At 41.3% G+C, this 11,758-nt stretch overlaps 1 protein-coding gene across 1 annotated transcript; it reads left to right on the top strand.

Moving 5' to 3' along the window:
• The first annotated feature begins 907 nt into the window (after positions 1-907).
• Positions 908-10,834, top strand: LOC139313146 (vomeronasal type-2 receptor 26-like). Its single transcript, XM_070938555.1, has 5 exons — positions 908-1,146; positions 1,940-2,231; positions 5,360-5,578; positions 9,433-9,517; positions 9,930-10,834. Exons 1-5 carry the CDS (start codon positions 908-910, stop codon positions 10,832-10,834), a joined length of 1,740 nt encoding a protein of 579 aa, XP_070794656.1.
• The last annotated feature ends 924 nt before the right edge of the window (positions 10,835-11,758 follow it).

Raw genomic sequence — 11,758 nt, 5'->3', positions numbered from 1 at the left:
AAAATTATGGGTATTTTAAATTATGGGTATTAATTCAGCCAAATTTATTTAATTCATTTTATTCGATTTTAAATTTTGTATATCTATGTGTTTTATTTCATGGCTGTACACCGCCCTGAGTCCTTCGGGAGTAGGGCGGTATAGAAATTCAATAAAATAAATAAATAAATAAATAAATAAATAAATAAATAAATAAATAAATAAATAAATAAATAAATAAATAAATAAATAAATAAATAAAAAATTAAGTGAAGGGAAGGAAAAAAACATCTCAGAGCAATGTTTCTCAAACTTTGGCAACGTTAATAAATGGAGACTGCATGTCAAGCTTGAATCTGACTGGCTGTGGGGTTGTTTCTATCATGGGTTATTCTCACATGAATTCAGGTTGACACAGTTTGGAGCTGAAGGAGGAGAGTGGAGGTGGATGGTGTCTTCAGCCAAAACAACATAGTTGACTCTGTGGAACAGCAGCAAGAGACACAAACATGTTTTTCATTTTCTGGTGCACAAACAAAATATAGTGCTAAGTGGGCAGGACCACTGCATTTCTTTGCAATTATCAGAAGAACAGTGATTTTCAATGTACCCCCTATGAATTCCCACCTATGAAAATCTTCCAAGATAAAACCTGATTTAAAAATGTTCTTTGTGGAGGGAGAGAGATTTTTGTGTCTTCCAGAGGGCCAACTTCTAACTTTGGTGAGACTCGGCTGACTCAGTTTTCTCTTTGGTCCCAGGCCAAACACAGGTAAGTGGAAGCATGTTGGATATAAATTTGAACTGGAGCCATCGAGGTGGCATAACCAGATTATGCACTGAGACTCTGGTGAGATTTCAAGTGATACCTGCAAATCAGCTTCTGCACAACGTTTGTTTTTTTAATCTAGGAGGGAAGGTGACAAGAATGACTGAGCTGCCTCTCCTGCTGCTGCTGCTGCTCTGCTGGCTCTTGCCTCCAACTTCTCCAACATCTGCTGTGAGGATGCAAACCACGTGTGTCTTGCCAAAACGTTTAAAGATTCAGGAATACTACTACAAGCCTGGTGATCTCATTATTGGTGGGAATTTGCCTCTTGGCGTCTATGGTAACACTGTCTACCTAGACTTTACAATGGATCCATTATGGTATTCGGTCACATTTTCGTAAGTTTTACCTGGAGGAGAATTATATAAATGATTGTTTGATTTGTTTGCTCAAAAATATTTCTTCTAATGATGTAGTTCAAATGTTTGTGATTTTCTCAATAAAGAGCCGAGCTCATAAAACGGGCTAGGTTCTCAAACTTTCCAGAACTCTTCATCAGAAAGATGATAAACTCCGATATAGAGTGATGAGGGACAACATATTAGGAACTGCACTGCCCTAGTTAAGAAGATGATTACACTGTTAATTTGGATAGAAAGGCAAGATGGAACATTCTCAAAGAGAAGCTCCAAGCTATTCCTGCATGGAGTACTATAATACACACACACACACACACACACACACACCAACACATAAACACACACAAAAAAACAACAACTCAGTTTTGGAATCAGCAGTCCTTATGAATAACAACCCTCAGAATATTTTTGCTGTGACCCCCACTTTTGTTCTCAGCAATGGTTATCAGACCTGATAAAAGAAGCTGCTCCAAGAGGGAATAAAATTGATTAGGCTACTACAGGAGAAATTGGGTAGAATTGCAGACACTGAAGTGAAGTGAAGTGAAGAAGGATGGATGATAGAGGGATATAAAATAGTCTGTGATTTGGATAGACAGGCTTTTCTCCTTTCTCACAAATCCATTCAGGTTTATTCAAAAACATTTAAAAAACTATTAATATTTTGGACTTCCTGCTCCAAAGTAAACCCCGCAAGAACCAAAGACAAGGCAAACTCCACCAGCACACGCAAGCTTTCCTGTAATATTTCACAATGTTTCTGTTACTATAGAGCCATTCCCAACAACTACCATCAGTTCCTGGCCTTGGTGTTTGCAGTCAGAGAGATCAACAAGGATCTGGTTCTCCTCCCCAACATCACCCTGGGCTTCCACATGTATGACAATGTCCAGTGGGATAGGAAGATTTCTTTAATCAGCCTCTTTCTGCTCTCCACACGAGACCAAATGGTCCCAGGTTATAAATGTGACCAGCAGGATACCTTCTTCTCTGTCATTGGAGGTGACAATGCCAAATCCTCAATGGTAATGGCCTCCATCTTCAGCCTCTTCAAGGTCCCACAGGTAAGGGGGCTTCTTGAGATATACAGTTATGGAGTAGACAAATATACAGAAGTGCAAGATGATACCAAAGGTATTTTGGGGGTGGGGGTAGATTAAAAAATATGTGATTTAGAGAATTGATAGTCTACTGGGATTCATTTTAGTATTGTATGTGTCAAGATATTGAGGACCCAGATTGTGGGGGCAATAAGCTGACTTTGTATAAATATACAAAAGTATGAAGGCTATTGCTTAATGCATTGTAAGCCGCCCTAAGTCTCTGGAGAAGGGCTGCATATAAATCAATTTTTTTTTTTAAAAAAGATATATTTCATATAACATTGTTTGATGGTTTGCTCCCTTGGATTCTGACATGTCACAACTCTGCAAATTTCATAATTGATGGCTCATCCTAAGAAGCTAAGAAGCTTATCTCTCAAAACGATTCAGCCTAACTGATGGGGGTCAATAAACGACACAATGGGGACCCCTAAAATCACCATCAAATTTTGCTTTGTCTTTTAAAGAAGATTCTCATTTTCTCCAGCTCAGTGTTGGCTTTGAATCCACTCAAGGAGACAGAAGAATTTATCCTTCCTTCTTCCAGATTAATGCCAAGGAATTTTCTCAGTATGTGGGTTTAGTCCAGTTGCTTCTGTATTTCCAGTGGAACTGGGTTGGGATTCTGGCTTCTAAAAATGACATTGGAGAACATTTCATTTCAACTCTGATGCCAATGCTCAAGGAAAAGGAGATCTGCCTGGCCTTCACTGAAAGGCTGACAATTTTTGAAGATATGGAGAAGTTCCTTTTATATTTCAAAATGTCGCTTAAAGTTGACGTCACTGTTTTCTTTGGAGATTCTGCTACTGTTGAATTTTTTCAGTGGAGTTTCGAGGTTTATATAATTCATGAAACAGAACCACCTCAAAACGTTTGGATCCTAACATCCTCTTGGAAACCCGGTGTAATGGAAAATGTAGATCTATGGCAAAATCTAAAGCACTTGCATGGGACTTTGCATTTTAGGGACCACACGGGTGACATCTCAGAATTCAGGAATTTCATCCTTTCTTTAAGTCCCTTGAACCCACAAGGGGATATGTTTCTCCCTTTATGGTGGGAAAGTGTCTTTGAGTGCCAATTCCGCAAACCAGGTATATTTTATTCACCAGGGACGAAAATCTGTACTGGGAAGGAGAATATACAAAATGTACCATTTTTCTTGTTTGAAAGAAGCATGACTGGTGAAAGTTACAACATCTACAATGCCGTACATGCTCTGGCACACACATTACATGCAATCTATGTAGCTGGAGGACGACCAGCCAGGATGAAGCTTGGAAAGAAGATTTCAAATGTCCAGCCATGGCAGGTAATCTTTGTGACTTTTTATCCAGTCCACAGATCCTTAGAGGTGAAGTTTCCCATAAGTATTTTTGGAATTACTCATTAAATATCTGTATGCTACCATATCAGTGTTCACCAGAACAGGTTAAAACAGCAATTAGGAAAAAAAATAACACTATGAACGAAGTCAAATGTTTGGTTGAAAAGGGACAAGGGGAAACAGATAAATCAAACTGATCATCCATAAGGTTCATAGGGGAAATGTCTTCATATAAGGTCCTGAAAACTCTTCTATGGTTGCCTGAATTTCAGGAAGTGACTGTCAACCCTGAAGTTGACTGAAATTGGTTTTCACCAGATCTGTGCCAATATGAAATTTCCAATAAAGCTATTCCTTGAGGACTTCACCTGCCTCGGAGTTTTGCTTAATATGGGATTATTACTCTGAATCCTGACAGTGACTGTTTCATGCTGTCAGCCCAGAGCAAGATGACCATCTGGGTGCAAAATGATCCAATAGGGTAGATCTTGTCCTAGGGGGCACCTTTCTTAGTGTTGTGGCTCCGTTGCCTGAGCCTGGGCTATCGACAGATGCAAACTCTGAGAGTGAGGAAGAGGAGTTGGCAAGGCCTCCCTCTCTAGGACCCTCCTCTCTGGCAATGCCTCCGGAGGACACCGAAGGCCGAAAGATAGGCTCAGAGCCAAGCACGTCCCCGCAGCCACAGGTGGACAGCGACGAAGGAGATAAGTGCTGGCTGGACCCTCGCCAGAGGCGCAGGGAGAAGGTGCGCAGCAGAGGGGAAGGCGTGCCAGAGATTAGCTGAGTCACTGGACCACACCCCACAGGGTATAAATGTGGGTGTGGTGGTCGGTTCAGTTTGTGATGAGCAAAAACTAGAACTAATCCATGATTTCTACGTTACTGGACTTTGCCTGCTTTATCGGACTGCATTTGGATTAATCCTTGTATTGTTGAAAACTCTGCCTGTTTTATCGGAATGCTGGCAGGCTAACCTTTGTTTTGTGTGAGTAAAGTCTGAATTGGCAGCTAGCCACTGGGTTGCTGCCAGCTTTATTTTCAAAGAATTTTGTCGTGTGGCTTATTAACTCCGGGCCGTCTGTGGGAGTGCATGAGTGGAACGGGGACAGAACACTTAGAAGCGCCTCAGTTTCTCTCAGGATGTAGCCTGAATCCAATCTATTCCTGGTGTAAAATTTATCAAACTTTTTTTTACATCAAAGACTAAATGTTGGAGCTTCTCAGACAATCCACGACCATCCATGGTAGACATTTTCGTCCACATGGCCTCACTTAGTCAGATCCAATTCCTGCATTCTGCTTTCTTTGTCAATAGAGAAAATCTGGAGAATTGCACTCGGTTTTGAAATAAATTATTCAATCATTCCTAAAATGCATTTGTCATTTGTAAGTCCTTGGTCCAAAGTACAGTTTTTAAAATGTATTTAGCCAAGTAAAGCATGAGGAAAGCCAAACAATGAACTGTGGAGCGAGGTGTTATAATCTTTGCAGGTAGGAGGCATTTGTTTAAAGTGGAGTTGAAACTGCCATTGATACAAAGGCCCAATCACAATGGCAAACCTTTGTGGTATTGGCGAAGTAGCTAAGCATTTGGCATTACTCCTGATTGCTCAAATCTCCATGAAGATAATTCCACAAGCTTCTCAGACATAAACCGGTCTGCGAAAATGAGGGCCATAATAGAATGGTAGGAGCCATGATGTCTCATTGGTGGCTCCAAGTCAAATATTCCAATTTCTGAAGGTCTTGCTTGTTTCAGATTCTTCCCTATTTGAGGAACGTCCAGTTCAATAACAGTGCTGGAGAAGAAGTCTCCTTCTCAGAAAATGGACTGGCATCTGCTGGTTATGATCTCCTCAACTGGGTTTTCCTCCCTAATAAATCAATTATTCTTGTGAAAGTTGGACAAATCGATCCTGGGGCTCCCCCAGGCCAGGATTTCACCATTAACTCTGATGCAATCATCTGGGCCATGAAGGTGAGTTGAAAGGCATTGATGTAAATTCAGGGAAAGATGTTTATTTATTTATTTATTTACTTACTTACTTACTTACTTACTTACTTACTTACTTACTTACTTATTAGTTCAATTTATATGCCGCCCTTCTCCAGAGACTCAGGGCGGCTTACAATGTGTTAAGCAATAGCCTTCATACTTTTGTATATACCTACTTAGTAGGGCTTTTGCCCCCCCCCCCAAGCAGTGTTCTTTTTTTATACAAAGTCAGCTTATTGCCCCCACAATCCGGGTCCTCATTTTACCTGCCTCGAAAGGATGGAAGGCTGAGTCAACCTTGAGCCATGTTGTTCTCTTCAGAACATCCTTCTAACTGAAAAAAAGTCTATTGAATCATAAAATATGGCAGCTATTTGGTGAAAACCTGTTTTGCATGTAATACATTTCAGACCTGATTTGTGGCACAAAGGGTTGAGATTAGTAACAGTAACAGAGTTGGAAGGGACCTTGGCGGTCATCTAGTCCAATCCCTGTACTAGGGATTCGAACGGCCGAACTGCCAACCTTTCTGAGCGACAAAGGATTGGAAAGAACTTGTTGAAGGCCAGGATGCCATTAAGGTGGCCAACATTTATTTCTATCAAATAATCCTATTTTGGAATCAAACACAGGACACCAAAACCAGTAACCAATTCTCACTGCAGAATTTAATAGTGTAAAGGTAAAGGTTTCCCTTGCACATATGTGCTACTCGTTCCGGACTCTAGTGGGCAGTGCTCATCTCTGTTTCTAAACTGAAGATGTCCAAAGACGTCTCCATGGTCATGTGGTCGGCATGACTAAACACCAAAGGCGCACGGAATGCTGTTACCTTCCCACCAAAGGTGGTCCCGATTTTTCTACTTGCATTTTTTTACGTGCTTTCGAACTGCTACATTGGCAGAAGCTGGGACAAATAATGGGAGCTCACCCCGTTACGTGGCACTAGGGATTTGAACCCCTGAACTGCCAATCTTTCAATCGACAAGCTCAGCGTCTTAGCCACTGAGGTACCGCATCCCTTTAATAGTGTACACTGGAGTAAACAATAGGTGGAGCTCCTACAGATAAAAGGATTCGCTCATATTTATAAATTTCAGGAAAGGAGAATAAAATGACACAGTCATACATATGCATAAGTAATTAATGATATAACCATGGATATTCATATTTAGCAAAATTCAAGTTACTTCTACACAGGGGAGTCAAACTCCAGGCCTGGATGCTTAGACCTGGCCCATGGGGACACCCTGGAAACAGTAAAGGGATGGCCTTTGGTGCCTCTGCCAGTGAAAACTGACTCACGAGGGCCCTTGCAAACTCCATTTTTGTTGGCCGAGGGTTTCAGGAAGCCGTCACAGTCAAATAAAGAGAGCCTGGCAGGGCACTCAGGCCACCACAGCTGCCCCTGACATGAGTGACGTCGAGCTGGCCACACCCACTCTGGCTATGCCCATCCGGGACCCCCAAGGTCAAACCCAACCCTGATGCAGCCCTCAATGAAATCGAGATTGACACCCCTGGACTACACCTGTCTGCTGTTACTATCCCCAAGGAAGAATTATTGTCTTAATTAAAAGAAGCATATCAATGATGTTGCCATAGAAAATTTGATAAAGCGTACTGAGAAACAAATACTTCAATGATGCCTCAATTAGAACCCATTTCTCCTGTTTCTATTTTCTCACCCGCTCCCATCCCTCTAAGAACTTGTTTCTCTCACACTGTTCATTTTGATCCTCATCATTTATTGTTTCATAAAAGCTGTATCTTAATGTCACAAGCCCTCCTGGTGGCCAGCAGAGCTGTCAGCAGAGTCAGACAGTGAGGAGGTTGGGGAGGAACATGGGCCAATCCTGGGGGCTGAGGAAAGCTCGGACGAGGGCTCTGTGTTGAAGGCAGAGAGGGAGCTAGACAGCAGTGAGGCAGAGGAACAGCTGGAGCCTGTTTCCAGTGTGCGCATGCACAGAGCTGCCAGAAGACAAGAACAACTAAGAAAGCAGGGTCGACTTGGGAATAAAACCACACCTTGGAGATGATTGGTCCGTCCCATAAGAAACAAAAGAGGAGTGAATGAGGAGGAGTTGGTTTTTGCAGGAAACAATTCACTCATTCGGTCGTTTCAAGAGTGGAAAGTTCTGTTCGTTACTCTAAGAAACTCTGTGCCAAGTTTTGCCTTACACTGTGTTTGGAAACTCGTTATCTGGCAGCTTTCCATGCAAGATAAGGTTTGTGTTGATAAATATTCCTTTGAGAGACTGTTTGACAAGTCTTGCTGACTGTGAATGAAAGGAATTCACAGTCGTGTAAATAAAAGGGGTTTGGCCGGGACCAAGACTCTGCTTCATGCTTTTTAAGGAAGCCTAGGTCAGAATAGCTAGGTCCTAGGTCCCTGTTCCAATCTTCCGATTCCATTGTAGGGTTGGGAATGTCACTGGCCTAAATCAGCTGGTTTTGGTGTCTGGGAAGCTCAGTTGAACCATTTCCTTTGAAGGCTTTACTCCAGTTGAAATAGGAATGTGGAGAAGAATAGCAATAGCACTGAGACTTATATACTGTTTTACAGTGCTTTACAGCCCTTCCTAAGTGGTTTACAGAGTCAGCCTAAGGACCCCAACAATTTCGGATCCTCATTTTTACCCAGCTCAGAAGGATGGAAGGCTGAGTCAACCTTGAGCCTGGTGAGATTCAAACTGCCAAATTGCAGTCAGCCGGCAGTCAGCAGAGGTAGCCTGCAGTACTGCATTCTAACCACTGCGCCACCATGGCTCAGAATAAATGAATCAGGTTTCCAGTGGACTTAATCCCTCCATAGCTTTTCCTGTCTTTTTCTGATAGATCCTAGTTAACCATTTCTTTTGAAGACATTCCGATGATGGAAACCAAAATGTACAAATGAGCATAGGAAGCATATTCATTGCTGAAGCTATCTCAAGCATTTCTCTTTTCTCTTTTAGAAGGTGCCCTTTGCCAGGTGTGGCATGAAGAGGTGCCAGGCAGGAGAGAGGAGAAGAGTTCCAGAGGGCGAGCAAGTTTGCTGCTACCAATGTGCCCCTTGTCCAGAAGGCACCATTTCTAATCAGACAGGTAGAGCAAATGTTAAAAACAGATCTTGACATATGGCGGAAGTCATTCAGTAAAACAAAATTTTAAGATTGTTGTCATTTTTATAGGATTGACATATGTCCAAATATTCATAGTTTACAGCAGGATGTTACAGTTTATTGTTTTAAATTGTCCTGTCCACATAGTCCCCCTCTCTCACTCCTCAATAATTTCATGCATTGTAATGTCATGTCCCTTTGGGAAAACTGGCTACCACTGCATGTTAAGTTATTTTTTTTTAATCTTTAGAGTATGCATCTTCTGTCAGCACTATCAGTTACCTATGAAATTGATAGATCTGTCAGAGGAACAGGAAATCCATCTGTCTGGGGGCTGCTAATCCTTCCCTGCAACAAGAATAAAAATCTGAATCAACCGATTTGAAGTACAAAGTGGAAAATTTGAGCCAAACAGCTCTCAGAGCTATGGTGCTTCTGGATCATTCTTTCCTCTCTTCCTCCTGTAATCAATTTCTCTATAAATCATCTTTGGTTTGGCAAAGAGATTTTTCCCACTCCCGAAACTCAGTAGATATTTTTATATCCTTCTCTGTTGCATTTTAGATCTTCTCAACCCAATCACAAAAATAACGCACAAATATACAAAAGAGTAGCATTTCTGGGTGATAGGAAATAAAATTGGGGAAGAAATGGCAACCTCTCTCAAATACTGAAAGCCACAATAGTCATGGAAGTGCCAAGTGATTAGAAATGGCATTTTTTTCCTCACAGCAAACAAACCAGGCTAAGGAGTGTTGCGGTGGCCTAGAGGTGGAGCTCTTGCCTCACAATCAGGAGGCTGTGAGTTTGATCCCAGGTAGAGGCAGATATTTCTCTCTCTGGGCACAATGAGAATATATATCTGCTGAACAAAACTCTGCATTGGTGACAGGAAGGGCATCCGGCCATTAAACATTCTGTTAGCTCCATTCAGTTTCCCAGACTCCACCCTGCAAGGGATTATGGGGTCGTTAAAAGAAAACAAAACAGACTAGGATAACTGGATTTGAACTTTCTGGCTAATTTAGTCAAAGCATCATCAATAATAGAGAAAGAATTGCCTTTTTTGATCACCCTGTGTCATTCCATCAATTTCTTTGTGGATTTGCCAGAACAGAAAGGGGACAGTCAGGCCACAGCAGGAGCAAAGAGGAATAACTAAGGAGAAATGATGCTTATGGTAGATGTGCCTGGACTCTTCAGTCAAATATTTGAATTCTTGATTTTAGATGCTACTCACTGTGACCCTTGCACAGAAGACCAATATCCCAACAAGGACAAGGACCAATGCATTGCCAAGAAGATCCACTTCCTCACCTATCAAGAGACCCTGGGATATACTTTAGCTTCTCTTGCTCTTTTTCTCTCCATGATCACATCGGCAGTCCTGGCAATTTTCCTTAAACATCATGACACACCAATTGTTAAGGCCAACAACAGAGATCTCACCTACATCCTCCTGATCTCCCTCCTGCTCTGCTTCCTCTGTTCCTTCCTCTTTATTGGTCGACCTGGGAAGCTCACCTGTCTCTTCCAACAAACTGCCTTTGCCATTCTCTTTTCCCTTGCGGTTTCCTCCATCTTGGCAAAAACTGTTATGGTGGTTCTGGCCTTCATGGCCACCAAGCCAGGGAACAAGACAAGGAAACTCTTAGGAAAACCTCTGACAAACTCCATTGTCACAGCCTGTCCCCTGGTCCAAGCAGTTTTTTGTGTCACCTGGCTGGTAACCTCTCCCCCGTTTCCCAACTTGGACTTCCACTCCTTGGTAGGAGAGGCCATCTTGGAATGTAATGAAGGCTCAACTTCAATGTTTTATACTGTCCTTGCCTATCTTGGTTTCCTAGCTCTTATCAGTTTCATGATGGCCTTTTTGGCTAGGAAATTGCCTGACAGCTTTAATGAAGCCAAGTTCATCACTTTTAGCATGCTGGTCTTTTGCAGTGTTTGGATCACTTTCCTCCCCACCTATCTGAGCACCAAAGGGAAGTCCATGGTGGCTGTGGAGATCTTCTCCATCTTGGCCTCTGCAGTTGGTCTCTTGGCTTGCATCTTTTCTCCCAAGTGTTATATTATCCTATTGAGGCCTGATCTGAATCAGAGAGAAAATATAATGAGGCGCAAAAATCTCTGATTTATGTGTAAAGTAGTAACTTTTATTTTGACTTTGGGGCATTTTTTAAATTTGATGTCATATCTTAGCAATGATGAGGGGCTTGTTCTTCCAATGATTAAAAATTATGAAAATATTGTACAATCATATCGGTGCAAAGATATATCATTTTAATTCCCTGTTTGAAATTCCTTCTATATTACATTTGAGATTTGGTATAGTACAATTTAAATTATGCTAAAACATTTCTCCTTAAGAAATTATAAATTAAAAATGTCTACTGCATACAAGGAGAATATGTATCATGTTTTATAGGTGGTGCTTGTCATCTGAAAGACTGGCAAAAATGTTTAAAGATAAATCAATTAAATGTTGGAAACGTCGTCAGACACAGGAACTTATCATATGTGGTGGACATGTGTAGATGTAAAAAAATACTGGGCAACAATTCGTATGTGGTTGGAGAAGATGATGCAGCAGCATATTGATGTAAAACCTGAAATATTTCTATTGGGGATTTTACCAGGGAATTATAGTGAAGAAATTGTATACTTGATTATTCTTGTAATAACAACAGCTAAAATTGTATTTGCATAGAATTGAAAAGGTGAAGAGATTCCTACAGATGAAAATGTGATTAAGAAAATATTGGAATGTGTAGCAATGAATAGATTAACACTTGCAATTAGAGGCAAGGAAGAAACTGATTATTATAATATATGGAATTTATTTTATCAATGCTTAGAGAATAGATACAAAAGCAATGTATAGTAAAGTTCTGCTGTCTGCCGGCTGCCTGCAATTTGGCAGTTCAAATCTCACCAGGCTCAAGGTTGACTCAGCCTTCCATCCTTCCAAGGTGGACCTTGGAATGAGGACCCAAATTGTTGGGGGCAATATGCTGGCTCTGTAAACTGCTTAGAGAGGGCTGTAAAGCAGTATATA

Source organism: Pituophis catenifer, unplaced genomic scaffold (assembly GCF_029215685.1).
Source record: "Pituophis catenifer annectens isolate HBS135680 unplaced genomic scaffold, rPitCat1.0.hap2 SCAF_1, whole genome shotgun sequence".
In the NCBI taxonomy this organism is placed as follows: Eukaryota; Metazoa; Chordata; class Lepidosauria; order Squamata; family Colubridae; genus Pituophis; species Pituophis catenifer.
Note: the sequence above shows the minus strand (reverse complement) of the source record. Positions and strands in the feature narration are given on the sequence as shown.